The 14756-nt window shown below is 45.8% G+C and overlaps 1 protein-coding gene across 2 annotated transcripts in view; it reads left to right on the forward strand.

Annotated features, from left to right (window-relative positions):
* The window catches only part of LOC307085892 (rho GTPase-activating protein 29-like), a 34097-nt gene that overhangs the window by 11207 nt on the left and 8134 nt on the right, over positions 1–14756 (forward strand). Inside the window, exons 3-15 of one of the 2 annotated variants that reach the window (XM_079750810.1) lie at positions 2136–2279; positions 5787–5883; positions 6170–6245; positions 6581–6641; positions 8021–8164; positions 8470–8534; positions 8647–8757; positions 8975–9055; positions 9888–10076; positions 10541–10678; positions 11295–11476; positions 13181–13329; positions 14004–14132. In XM_079750810.1, the coding sequence (XP_079606936.1) occupies positions 2136–2279; positions 5787–5883; positions 6170–6245; positions 6581–6641; positions 8021–8164; positions 8470–8534; positions 8647–8757; positions 8975–9055; positions 9888–10076; positions 10541–10678; positions 11295–11476; positions 13181–13329; positions 14004–14132 (1566 nt within the window). Of the gene's footprint in view, positions 1–2135; positions 2280–4983; positions 5232–5786; positions 5884–6169; positions 6246–6580; positions 6642–8020; positions 8165–8469; positions 8535–8646; positions 8758–8974; positions 9056–9887; positions 10077–10540; positions 10679–11294; positions 11477–13180; positions 13330–14003; positions 14133–14756 lie in introns of those variants that run through there. The other variant, XM_079750811.1, reaches the window with a different exon arrangement.

Below are 14756 nucleotides of genomic sequence, written 5' to 3' on the forward strand. Positions count from 1 at the left end.
TGGTTTTGTGGCTAAATTTAGATTTAAACCTTGCAGTGTGAAGAAAGCTTGGGCATCCAGCCCTACAGTTAGTTTTTTTATTTGAGTTCTAGTCCGCTAGGAAAAGTTGTGCGATCTAAAGAAGTCAGTTTAAAGTTCAGACTTTATTGCATTTCATTACATGACAACATTCAACAGACACTTTCATCATTACAAGGCCTCTGAAGATAGTGGGAGGAACAACGTCACAACAACAAGTTGCATACCGTTTGTTTTTCAGTTTGGCAAGTTTACACAAAGACTTTACATTCAAACACATCCATCATCCGAACTGTGTGTTTTCTTCTCTGCATACAAGGAGTTGGACTCCTGTCAGTTATCCTGCCTCGGCGTCTCTCATAGTTTAGTGAGATAAGAAGACAGCTAGGGGATTATTCAAAACACCTCGAGGAATTCTCTTATCATGCATGCATTACTTCCTCCACAACTCACACCTCACATTTTTCTGTATTTCATTCAAACTGTTCCACGTTACAATGAGATTCTCATTTTTAATCGTATTCCCTTTTGTATTGTTTAAGCTATAGGGCCTCTGCAATATCTGTGTGTCGTATTATCTCCTGTTGGATGTCTGCCATTGCTGTAATGACAATTGCTTTAAAGGACAACAAAGATCTTCTGAAACAGAATATGAGTCAGAAAGTCTTCAACATGCATACCTCTACCTGGTTATCTGCGCCTTCATTAGGACAGAATACATTTTTCTCATAGCCCAACGACAGTGGGGGAAGAAGCGAGTATGCATGCAGGTGTAATCAGAAGGCGTTGGGGGCATTCTTTCGTGTCAAGCAGTCCTCCTCTGGCGTTTTGCTGAAAAAAAAGGCTTCGCAGACAGCTGTACGACAAAGAAACCAGTCTCAGCAATGACGAGACACCGGTGATGTCATCTGAGTCTTCCTTCACATTTTCACAACTGAAAACAGCAGGAAAGAAAGATCTTTATCTCGACAACAATGTATTTGGGTAAAGGTTGAACAAGTCAACCTGTTGTGATTCCTAATTAAATTAGTTTTTGAGGGGCTCTCAGTCTGGGGTTAATTCAGTCGTTCATTACATTAAGAGCTTAGGGTTGTTGTTCAGGCCCCATGCAAATATTGGGGTTTGCACTATATTTGTTACCTCCCTAACCGCTTACTTCCTCTTAACCTTGTTGACAGCTTGTTTGGCTATTTTAATAGCTAGTCCGTGTGTGTGTGTGTGTGTGTGTGTGTGTGTGTGTGTGTGTGTGTGTGTGTGTGTGTGTGTGTGTGTGTGTGTGTGTGTGTGTGTGTGTGTGTGTGTGTGTTTCTGCTTGAATGCATGCGCAATCAATGTTAAACCGATAGGTTGCAACATGGTGTCTTGCTGCAACAAGACACTATGTCTTTTCGAAAAAAACGATCCGAAAATAAGTGTCATAGCATTTCCTCACTGTTACCGTCATACCATGTGCTTGTATGAGCATGCAGAAGAGAATACAGTAGAAGTTTAATTAATATTATGATTTGCTCTGTAGGTGAAAGATATAGGTGGAACAGATGATGACAGGTGATGACTTGTTTGTCGTAATCACAAAGACAAATCAAACCCCTTAGGTCATGTTTCTTCCTGTGAACGGAGGCAGACTTGCATCAGCTATGACCGGACGTAGGCTGGCTCAGACTTTCAAATATGTAGCGTTTATCTTTTCTCATCTTGGTGTGTCTCTTGTGTCTAACCTTGTTTTTAAGCTTGCTAGCAGATGGTGAAATGCTTTGGTTTAGTGATCGACGGATATATCGGCCGGCCTATATTATCGGCCGATATTAGCGTTCTTTTTTCCTTTTTCTTTATCAATTTATTTCCCAGCATGAACTAAAGACGAAATGTTCCTCTTTAAAATTTTGACTTGTAACATTTGTTATCATAGTTGTGTAATGTTTATGATGTAAATTGAGGGAGCAAAAGCAGCATCGGCTCCAAAATGTGGCTCAACAAAATCGGGATCGGAGTATTGGTCATCAGCTAAGGCTGATGACAAAATTCGGTATCGGCATCGGCCCTAAAAAAATCCATAGCGGTCGATCCCTGCTTTGGTTTGACGTGGTGTTCCCCCCTCTCTCTCTCTCTCCACACAGAGCTCCAGGAGGGTCTGCAGCCCACGGTGCAGGAACGCCTGGCCGAGCTGCTTCGAGTCCTGAAGGCCGTCATCGGCAAGCACCCCTCGCTCAACTCGACGGACATCCTGGGAGCCGCCGGAACGGTCATCGCAAGGGTCAAAGGTCAGCCCCCGCTACTCTATCTGGAGTGGATGCTATTCAATAAAAATTATGTAAACCATAACTCCTTCCATACAAGAGGAACATGAAGGTAATGAATACGCAAGCAGGGTGATGACCAACAAGGATAAAATTCCTCTGTTTCACTCGGCCTCTTCAGAACAGGTGTAATTTGCATTCCCTACCCCTGCGACATGGTGACAGGATGGCATCCTGTCACCATGAAGCCCCATCCTCTGCCTTTTGTTCAGACCAGCCGTCCGTGTGTGTATACGTGCGTGTGTGTGTGTGTACGTGTGCATGTGTCTGTTTGGGTGTGTCTGTGGCTGTCTGCTGATCCACCTGTCCTATCTCCACATCTGAAACACAATTCAGACCTAAGAATGCACGTCATCGCCACACTGACTTGATGCCCGGAATTCCCAAAAAGATGGATAAGTAAATAGCCAAGACACTAACGGCGGGTGTGGTCCCCACAGGGGAAACAGAGCAGGAAATAGACACACTTGGACGCCTGACCCCATGAACACATGAAGGCACGAACTACACCCGTCTCTATCCCGAAAGATGTTTGCCAGTGCGTGGCAGCCACACAGAACTTGGCATCGTGGTACCCCGGTGAGATCACTCTGACGCATGGACGTTCCTATCCACTAGGGGCTGGCTTACAAGCCCCCTCAATCTGTTGGGCCCGACCAGCCGGCATGTAACTCAAAACCCCGGAGCATAAAGGGAACAGTGAGCCGGGCTGAAAGGGAGAGTGGAGGGGCGGCACCGGGGAAGGGGGGGGGATGTAAAGAGCCATGAATCAGCAGGAGACCCGCGGAGACCCCCGCTGAATGGCTGGGACGAGGGTGGGCCCTGTGCGACGCCGTTCCTCCAGAGTGCTTTCCCTTGTACCCCCGTGTTCCCGGTCGCCAGAGCTTTGATCCCAGGGTGTGATCGCTTGGGCCCTCCACTCTTTGAACGACTGCCAGGAATTCAGGAGGAAAACAAGAAGGAGTAGAAGTACAAGAAAAACAGTCCCCACAAAAAAACGTGCTATGGATGGAATGTCTCCGCTTTCATTCCTGCCAGCGGATTACTGCTTAAATAATAGAAGATACATATTTATATCTGTTATGTACACACACACACACACACACACACACACACACACACACACACACACACACACACACACACACGGAGAGAAAGTGTCAAAAAGCACACGTAAACCCCATCTGCCTGGACGCACAATGCCTCATTGTCTGCGGTGTTGCACTGTACAATGTTTGTCTTTGCCCACTGGTTTTGTCTACTTGTGCAGATTTAATCTTTGAACCAACTATCGGCTGTTCAAACCACATTCAAGGCCTCCACCTTCTCGGAGCTCAATCTTCTTAAATTTCCCTTCCGTCTCTCCTTACGGTAATCTCAAGGCCAACACAATAAAAATATCAACTTTCTCGAGTTATGGAAATTCTTGCCTTGTTCTCTCCGCCATCTTTGTCTTGAGGAGATCAGCGTGCGGCTTCGTCCAGGCAAAGATGGTGGAGAGAACAAGCCAGGAATTGAATCTGTTTACTGCGGTGCATCTCTGGCCTTGAATCGAGGAATCAAAATATTTCCACTGTTTTTTTATTGTGCTTGCTTATCGGACAGCTGCTGGATCAGTCTCATGGTTATGTGAGGTATGAACCCCCCCGTCTACTCGACTTGTGTTAACAATCTTTTGTTATTGCTTGTAATGTAGTAGTAGGCCTATACCTCATTCAATGACACATTACTCATTATTAGGATGGCTTTATGAGCATGAAATGCTTGAATACACAAACGCCCGCAGGAATTATATGTTAGACAGTTGAATTATACACACATTGTGTGTAGGCCTACAGCTCGTGTTTCTAGTATTTTTCACTTTTACTTTTTGGCAGACAGAATAGCAAAGCTAATCTCCAAGCACTGATTATTGTTTTGTTCGTTCAGATGTGATATAAGGGTCTGACCCCTGGATTTCCTGATCCCATTACATTACATTCATTATAAGTGCGTTTGCTGATGTAAAAAAAGTGAATACTTTGGAAACACGTTGCTGAGACAATTAGTCGACTCACAAAGCACAACGACAGCTCATCCATCAGACGTTTAGTTTGACGCCTTAACCGTGCCAGTTAAGTGTACAATTAGTCAGTGGGGGCCTTGCACTTGAGATGGTGGTTCCCATATTTCAACGGTTCCTAGAGAGGGAGGGAGGGCAGGGCAGGGGGGGTGTCAGCACTCTAGAATCATTGTTATGAGACTCGCAGGATGTCCTGAGGAAGAAGCCAGCCGAGGTCCCGGGGCCTGGGAATAGCAGCGCTCCAGTGGCAGGTTAGACCAGCACCACCACCACCAGCACCACCAGCACACTGGCTGCTCCACTCCCCACAACTTTCGGGTGACCCCACCTCATTCGCAGAGGGGACATATTTATTCGTGCTTCCGGAGTCCGTTGGAGGGTTAGGAGTTGATAGCTTTCGGTTTTTCCCCGATTGTTTGAGTCGAGTTTCGGTTCCCTCTGTCTCGCTACGGGGTGACGAAAGGGGGCCAGGGGTTGTGGCGCTCTGACGGTACGGCATGTCGTCACAAAAGTCGAGCAATGCAAGCGTTTCCTGTGGTGAAACAGGAAGCACTCTGCAGAGTTTTTTCTCTCTCCGCCTCTCCTGCCTGTGGCTTCCTCCGACTGCGTTCTGAGAAGGGTCGGTCGCATCGCAGAGAGACGACCAAACGCACGCAGAGAGTGCAAGGAATCGGCCAACCTTTGACTCCAGGGTTGATCCACGCTCGGATTATCGCATCGTTGATCGTGTTTGGCGTTTTGGATTTGTTTTGGATGTGCCAATGGAATATCAAACTAGGGGATTAGAGATGAACTGCATTCTTCAAAACCCTCCCTGCACTTGGAAGATCTTCCTGTAGCCATTTTTTGTTGAAGTAAGACCCTCGTAGACACACACAGCCACTGCTTCCAAATGCAGAAGGAGTTTTTTTTTTTTAAGTATATACGTATATACTTTCTAATTGTCAGCCTCAAAAGTTCTTGAGCGCCATTGCATTTGCTGATTTTTGAATTCCTGCAATTTGTCACTGCAAACCTTTTTTTCACTTTACTTGTAAAAACAGATTCTTTATTTGCTTCTTGGAAGCCAGGAGTTTATAAACCTATAAAAACACATTTTATTATGTGCTGCACTCGATAAAATCAGTAACCATGTTTATTCTGTCTTTTAGCTTTTTTTTTCTTAGTTAGTTTTGTCATGCAGTAATAACTAAATGTATGTTTGCTTTTCTGAATGCTAAAATCTATACCTTTCCTATAGTTTGACCAAAGGCAATAGCAACCTGAGAACCTTTTTACAAACACAGCAATGTGGTTTGAATGCATAGGCAACTGTGATCTCAGCTATAACCCAAATCTGACGCACTCATCATGTCAGCAGTGACTGCTTTTTGTTGGAGGTTTTCATGTGGTTTATCTCTGCTTTACAGCCGTCGACTGCAGGGAAGTGAGCCCAGAAAACAAAAAGGCTATATTTGGCGAGATATACGCGTCCATTGACACTTTGGCATTCACATTCGGCAATGTGTGAGTAGAGTGTTTGTTTACCTTTTCAGCACCATTTCTGACTTTCTTTGTTAAACGCTAGGGGCTATAAAACTGTTTCCACTACTGCCCTGCTTTGTCGAAAAAGACAAATAGTGCGTAGTATATTGCAGCCAACTTAAGCAGAATAAGACCCAAACCATAAAAGTAGACTTTTTGGATCGAGGGATTAGTTTTATTTTTAACATTTTCAGCAGCAGCAGCAGTATTTATGTATGATCGGCTGTCATGTTCCTGGTGCTAAATTCTTCCCTCTGTGTGTGTCCAGAGTGTCTGACTTCCTTATGGGAGATGTGGACAGCGGCTCAGGGTTGGGGTTCCCCCCCCAGACCAGGAGAAGCAGGGTAAGACCGCGTCACACACACACACACTTCCCATCTTCCCTTTCGTCTCTTGTCTCTCGTCTCCCGGGCCCTTTTTCAGCTGGTTACCTTCAAAGCACCACTCTCAAACACGAGTTCAAACGGCTCTATTGAAGGGGTCTCCAAAAACTAGTGTTTTTTTTTTTTTTTCTTTACAAAGCCCTGTACTTTACAGGAAAACAGCCTCAAAGCCATTTTTCTCTCTGTCTTCAAGATTGAATGCACCCAGCTTCCTCTGATGCCCGCTTGATGAGTTTCTCGCTGCTTTTTGTTCGCTCCCTGTGCTTGAATCTGCATCGTGTCCTTTTTTTTTTTAGTCTTTTGACAACCTGTCTGTGGATCCCGGCGGATATGTGTCGGAGAAAAGTGACCTCGCAGGTAAGGGCAGTGTCAATCATTACTCACTCACTCACTCACTCACTCACTCACTCACTCACTCACTCACTCACTCACTCACTCACTCACACACACACACACACACACACACACACACACACACACACACACACACACACACACACACACACACACACACACACACACACAGTCACACACACACAGTCACACACACAGGCAAACACACATAGCCACTCAGTCAGTCATCCTTTTAAATAATTAAATTTAGCCCTGGGCATCCCAGGGTATTAATTGCGTTCAGCGTAGAGCGTAGTAATTGCTGTGATTGTTATTAAAGTCACTGCGCTGGCGGGAGATCCGGTTTAATATTGCGCCGGGTTTGCGCCTGAGGCCCTGAGTCGCTTTGGGAACTGGCTCAATGGTTTAGGCTATACGGCCTCTCGCATGCCTGAGGTGGGCCCGCCCTACGCCCGGTGCGTCTCACTCTCAACCCCTGTTATTTCTGCAGCTTTTCTCATCCTATCCGTGGGCTGCCCTTTTCCCCCCAGCTCCATGCACATGTTTAGCATTCCTCGCCTGTTAATCAGTGGCGACGCGCGCGATGGGGAACACATGGCGGGGTTTGGGTTGAATCAGACGGATCGCACGGCCGAGGTGTCATTCAGGGGGTTATTGACGGCTCCCCCCGTACAGTACGTACTGTAGGTGTATTTACGATACGGAGGAGGAATCCCTTCAGATCTAGCGACAGGGTGTGAGACACACTGGGGGTTAGGCGACTGCTGTATCTGATCTGGCTCAGGCGAATCCCCGGTGGTGACGTCAAAGTTGGCATAATTGTGAACAGGCCGTTGCCGTACCGTGTACTGATAGAACTGCGGTTTAAAGTCTGATGTTGTTTCGGTTTGGCTCTATTCACCAAGCCATTTCCTCGTAGCGTGCTTTGGAGGTTGAGGCCTGCATTCCGTGCGCATTCCATTTTTCGCTATTCAAAACATTTCATTTGACACTTTCATGTCCCCCAGAGGCTGAACAATTTTCTCCTCTCTGTATTTTTCTGTTTGACCGCGTCCCATTACAGGACCCGACGGGACAATGTGAAATGGAAGCCAGTTTCCACATGGGTTACACGTCGTTAGCCTCAAAGTCATATTTTGAGGTTCATCTTGTATTTAGCGTCAAAAAACGCATAAGTCAAATAGATGACTTCGGCGGATAGTGATTATGGAATGTAAAAAGCACTCTGATTGGCTTAGGATATAGCCAAATGAGGCACAGTGAAGCAGCAGCGTGAGAAGAGTAGAGTTAGGTTAAAAATCAAAATTTGGCCAAAATATGACTTAGGGAATTATGTTATCAGGCTAACGACCTTTGGAAATACATTTCTGCTTCTCCCCCAGAGGTGGCGCTGTCGCGGGAGGAGGAAGTGGACCTGACCCTGCAGAAGAACCAGAGCGGCGTGGAGTCTGCGCTGCTCTACGCCAAAGCCTGGTCCAAATACATCAAGGATCTGCTGGCCTGGGTGGAGAAGCGCCTAGCCATGGGTGAGGCCCAAGAACCGGTCCAAGAGAAACCTGCCAGGGGTTTCTTTGGTGTTCATGTCGAACGTTTTGGGGCTACTACGATTCCAATGGAGTGTTTTAGATTTTTTTGTATGAACGCTCATTCAACACAGGGAAGTAGTTGCATTCGTGCAACTACTTCCCTGTGTGGAAAGAGCGTTAACTCTGGCAATCCAGTTGTAAATGCACGTGAACCCTGCATTTGAAGAGTACACTCATCACAAAAACATTTGAAGGCTTATTCTGATTCTCACTCTGTCCCTCACACTTCTTTCTCCTCTTCGTAGATATCGAGTGTGCTAAAAGCTATGGCAAAATGGCAGAGTCTGCAAAGGCCCTACTAAGTCAACAGGTAATTAATAATCTGCGGTTAGGAATTACTCTTCTGATCATGTGGAACTTTAATATCAAGTATAATAAACAATATCCTCATCCAAAGTCATTTCTGTTTTCTTTCATCAAAGGACTACATGCCATTCAGTGACATCTACGTCTCCACGCTGAAGAAGGACATTGAGTACAGCCAGCTGCTTGTTCAGAGCGTCATGGCCCTTCAAACCAACAAGTTCATCCAGGTAACCACAACTAACATACACACATAGTATAAGCATGAACTGGTTCAGGAACAACAGTCTGGCTGGCATGTTAGCTTTGTTATAAAAACACATGCTTTCTCTTTGGCCCAATCACTGATCGTCTAATAGCCCCATTTGAATGGCGATTTTCTATTGGCCACGATAGACAACCTTGCCGTCCGATGACGGTCATCGCTGACTTCTGTTTCTTTCTTAGCCGCTGTCGGCCCGTAAGAACGAACTGGACAAGCTGAGGAAGGACATCAAGGACCAGTGGCAGAGAGAGCAGAAGAAAATGGTACGCAGGAGTTTTCCCGCTATGGAATGATCGCTGAAACTGTTGGTGACGTGCGGCCTTCTGCTCACAATCTGAATCCCAGATGCTATCTCTGTACCTGGTAACATTCTTCAAGTTGAGCCGTGGCTGCAGGGTGGAGTGGTGTGGAGGAAGGTCAATCCCCAGTCGTTAAGTTTAATCGTGCTTGTGTTTGAGAGTGTGTTTCATAGCTTTATAAATGTTTTCTTAGGAGATGTTAACAGCTGATGTTAACAGCTAAAATGGCGTATCTGAAATAGGGCAAACGTCATTATTAAAAATATATATTTTAAAACGGCATAGGATATTTCATACTTGAAGAAGGCATACATTTACTTATAAGCTAATGTATGGGTAATACTTTACAATAACAGTACATTTATTAACCATTTATTAGCATTACCTCATTCTAATTAACAATTGACTAACAGTTAATAAACAGATAAAGTGATTCATATTTGTTAACACAGTAAAAGGTATTATTACATAACATTAGCATAGGGGTTAGGGTTAACCCTTACCCGTTTCAATAACGTAAAAATTAATATCTTGTTCATGAACACCATTAGTAAATGATTACTAGAAAATGAGTTAACTGTTAGTTCATTGTTACCTAACGCTTATTACTGTAGTCACTCATTTTAATTAATGGTTAATTAATGTGACCTTATTGAAAAGTGTAAATGAATACTGCCTAACCAAGACTCTCCACACCTACACTCCCAACTGTGTGGCTGTTCCACGTTTTTTTTTTTTTCCACGGTTATTTTTTACCCGGTTCCATTTAGTCACGTTCCTCTTCGGCCCCTTCCAGCTGGACGCGGAGACCAGCATGCGTAAGGCCCGCGCGCTGCAGGCCCAGCGCAGGGAGGAGTACCAGAGGGCGCGCTCGTCCACCAGCCGCTCCCAGGAAGAGCAGCAGCAGAGCCAGCCCCCGGCCACGACGGCGGGCAGCAAGCAGCTGGAGAAGAAGAGGAAGATCGAGGAGGAGGCCCTGCAGAAGGTACTACCAGGCGCTACGGCGCAGACACTCCAGGACAATAGAGGATCGTGTTGGTTGACGCCTTCTTTTGCTATTGTTATTTTTTGCCTGGTTTGTGACGGGTTGAACGGAGAGTACTTGGGATTATTTCAAGGAGGGCAATCGTTTTCAAAGTTCAAAGTTCAAAGTCAGCTTTACTGTCAATACCAAAATATGTGCAAGACAAATAGAGGAATCCAAATTGCGTTTGTCTCTGACCCAGGGTTTAATAAGTAGAAAAGGACAATGTAAAATGAAATAAAATAAGTAATATTTACAATTAATTTAGTGCTATCTTTCATTTGTTCTTGTGTTGTTGCGCCCATGAACGTCCACGAATTGTCCCTTTGCAGTGTAAGTATGTTGATTCCCTGTGTTGTGAAGAACACATCACTAATCCGACTCTTGGGTCCCGGTCTCTCCCCGGTCTCTACCCCGGGCTCCAGGCAGAAGAGGCCCAGGAGCAGTGTCGGAGCTGCTTGGCGGACGCGGGCGCCAGGCGCATGGACCTGGCCAACGCCAAGAGCATCGTCCTCACCCAGATCAGAGAGCTGGTGTTCCAGTGTGACCTCACGCTCAAGGCCGTGAGTACCCTGCTGGTGGTGTCTCCTCGCTGTCGTACAGAGCTGCTCACGTGAAGGCCGGGGGGGGGGATTCTAAGAAGAAGGGTTTGAAAGGATAAGTCATACGTGACCTTCGAGGCACGGTTAAATACATACAGAGGCGGGGGCGATTTGACTGGGACTTTGACCCGTAGCCAATCGAAAGGCTGCCTTAGATTTCCTGAGGTCTCCTGATCCAATCATCGTAATGAGACAAGGCCGGGTCAAAGCAGGGTAATCCTCAAAAAAAAAAGGTTGTAATAGGAAGAAGTCATACATCCAATGACCTTCGATATACAATTAAATACCTAAAGAGCTGGGCAATTGAACTATGACTTTGACCCGTAACCAATCGGAAGGCTGCCTTAGGTTTTCTAAGGTCTCATTATCCAATCATTATAATGAGACTTTAGAACGCCCCCCCTTGCCTATAACAAGTTCTGGCCTCCGGCTACTTTTTTTTTTTTTTAAACCTTAAAACTTAAGCAACACAAAACAGGAGAGTGCAGAATAAATCATCATCAAATTAAAATATACATAAAAGCCACGAGCCAACTAAAACTGACCCACATTTTATCTGAACCTGCGCGGCTCCCAGGTGACGGTGAACTGGTTCCAGATGCAGCAGGCGCAGAACGTCACGCTGCCCACCCACTTCCAGGCACTGAGCGAGAGCGCCAAGCTGTACGAGCCCGGCGAGCGCTACGCCGAGTTTGTGCGCAACCTTCCCCAGGACCTACCCAAGGGGCGCGTTCACTCGGACTCCGTCTCCTCCGACAGGTAAGGACCCGCCATCATTCGCTGTCTGGTGGGCCAAACTTAAAGTGAATTATTCTTTGTTGCTATTTGATTTTTTTTTTGACATTTCAGGGTCAAACCTAATCATACCATGAATGATTAGCTTTGACAGCACATGCTTTTATTAGCCGTAATGCTGGCAATGTGTGTGACATGCTGATTGTGATGATGGCTGCAGTAATGCAAGCGTAAACTATTCATCCGCTGAATTTATTGGGGTTGGAAGATCCTCTCATGACCCATCAATCATATTAACAATCATATTACAGCTCAACAATGTGGACCTATTCAGATTCTTCTATACGGTATTTAGACATAAATCCCATATCTTTTTATCCTAATAATGAATACCTCAATCGCATCAGATAGGGGTTAAGCTTTATGTTCAGACCCAATGGTTCAGACATTTTTGTGTGTTGACCTGCCAGCATTTAGGGAAATCTAACCGCTGACTAGGACAATCTCTACTGTCCTATAGAAGTCTCAGCCCGTTGTTATGCCTGGTTCCACTTTCAGGGTGACAATGAGTCAGTAATGCGTGGGTGGAAACAGACGGGGAGTTGCAGAAAGAGAGAGGGTGGGTGAGAGAGATAGAAAACCAGAGTGTGTAGGGGGGAGGGAGAGAATGCGAGTTGAATTTTCTGCCCTTCCTCAGGAAATATCTGTGGCACAGGCTGAATGCGGCAGAGCAGATTGCAAGTGTGGGATTCTGGCTCAGGTTTCGAGTGACTCTGCGTTCGCTATCAACGCTGTTCACAACACCAGCTTTAAAATGCACGCATACGGACGCACGCACACACACACTGCCACACACACACACACACTGCTGGAACACATCCACACATGAACACGCACACACTGCTGGAACACATGCACACGTACACACTGCTGGAACACACACACACACACACACACACACACACACACACACACACACACACTCACAAAGAGCACACACAAAGAGCACACATTGTGCTAGGGTACAATGCTATCAGCACTATTTGGTAGTGGAATACTATTGTTTTTCTCTCTCCCAGCAGTGTTGGGCCTTTTCGTCAACACTGCGAAGTGACTAATGTGGTTGGTCCATTTTTAACGGACAACTATGAATCAAAGATATTCACGTAATGACGGCAGCCATTGTCCAGGCAACCGTGCAAATCCCGGGTCCCCTGTGCCGTCATTTTTCCCCTGTTTTTGTTATTTGTATATCATTTCTGCATGTTTTAAGCTTCTACGTCTTTCCAGGTTTTCATTGTGTAGATGGGCCTCTCAGAGAAAGTATATGTAAAGCCTATATGTAATGTCCTTGCAAGTTTATACGGTATACAATACATTTTGCCTAATACTTTTAATTATATGCCCTTCCAGTGGCTGCCCTATACAAATGAAAGAGAAAGACAGGCAGGTTTCAGTTTAAGTCTTCAGTTCTGTTTTTCTTTACTTTCTTTTCCTCACTGCTGCTTACCAGAGGTGCTTAAGAAAATGCATAAACAAAGTGTAATGATGGTTCCTACCGACCAAAACAACAGGGTAGCTACTCTGCCGTGACCTGTTTAAAATGCCAGGTTTATATCACGGATCGAAATCAAAATGCAGAACTGCAACACCCGCGTCCTTTTATGGGCAAGGAAATCACACGGAGGTATTGCATTCAAACCAGCTTCTCCCCCTTGCCCTCCTAAGGTTCCTGTTCCACAAGAGGTCGGTGGACAGCAGCCACTCGTCCCATGGTAACCTGTCCCAGGCCTCCGGCGAGCTGCTCAGCGGCGACGAGGTGGACAGCCCCCAGTACACCCGGCCCGGCAAGTCCAACTGCGTAGGCGAGGCGCAAGGTAGGCCCATGCACGCACAAATGCAAACACACACAGACACACAGACACACACACACACACACACACACACACACACACACACACACACACACACACACACACACACACACACACCACAGACTATTTGAGCTAAGCAGGAAGGCTGAATGCACAAACTATGCTTGATTCTTTCCTGATCGCCTGATCAGGAAAGTAATCAGTGCAAGGTTCGCTGGAGGACTTTTGAAGTCATAATTTGGTGCGGAAAAGGGGATTAGTTTTAAGTCTAGGTTTCAGCTAATATTTCCCCTGCGTAATGTACTACTTGAAATCTGAATGAGAAACCACATTCTATATATGTTAGCAAACCCAACACTTTGAAAATATCCTGCCGTCTTCACCGAATTCTGTTTAAATGTCGGTGACGTTCCGAGAGACAAATTACATGAGTGAAAAATGAGCATCCTGCAAGGGACTTTTGTGGTTTTCAACTACCAGGGGTTTGTTGTGCTTCTTAGCTCATGTGGGGCGTCTCTAGTGCCACACACGCAGACACAACTTCAATCAGTTCTGCTTCCTTATTAATGCACGCGTATCCTTATCAAGGACGATCTGCATTCCGCCGCGGCAAGATGCGATCAGATGTGAATCGTTGGTGACAAGGATGTGTGTTGCCCTGTTCTTTCCTCAAGCAGCTCTGAGAGGCCCGACGCGAGCCTGGGCCTCGGGTAGCCAGGGAAGCCAGAGCGGCATGTGCAGCGACTCGGAGAGCGCGGGGGGCAGTAGCGAGTCTCGCTCCATGGACTCTCCCACCGCCAGCCCCGGTAAGGATCAAGCTTTTCTTTGGGATTTGGGATTAGCAAGGAGGCGATGTCGCAGAAATGATGGTGGTGGTGGCGGTTCTTGATGGATGAGCTCTAAAGCAGCAGCAACAAACATGATTAGATTAGATTCAATTGTTATAGCACAAGATTTTATTGTTATAGCACAAGTTAGGACAACCAGTACAACGAAATGCAGTGAGTTTTTGGAAGGTCTGATCGTATAACTCTTAATAATTCCTTAATTTCCTATCTTCAATAAGTACCTCTTATTTGATCTCATACATTTTATATTCTAAGTGTGTTAAGCTGAGAAAAATTGGCAAAGCATGAAAGTCGATGTCTTCTCTTGTGTTGAATACTGTTTTTATACGCTGTTGCTGTGGGTATATGCAGTCTTTTTCGTCGTGTTTCAGACGTGCAAAATGTCCCAACTTCCTCATTGACCGCTCGACTGGTTCTCTACCATTAAGTCACCCTGAAGTCTTTGGGGAACCAAAACACACACACACACACACACACACACACACACACACACACACACACACACACACACACACACACATAGCTCTGACTTGTGTATACATTAGGAATGCACTTCCCTATCAAACTGTACGCGCGCTCTCA

This window comes from Pollachius pollachius (genome assembly GCF_949987615.1).
Source record: "Pollachius pollachius genome assembly, chromosome: 14".
In the NCBI taxonomy this organism is placed as follows: domain Eukaryota; kingdom Metazoa; phylum Chordata; class Actinopteri; order Gadiformes; family Gadidae; genus Pollachius; species Pollachius pollachius.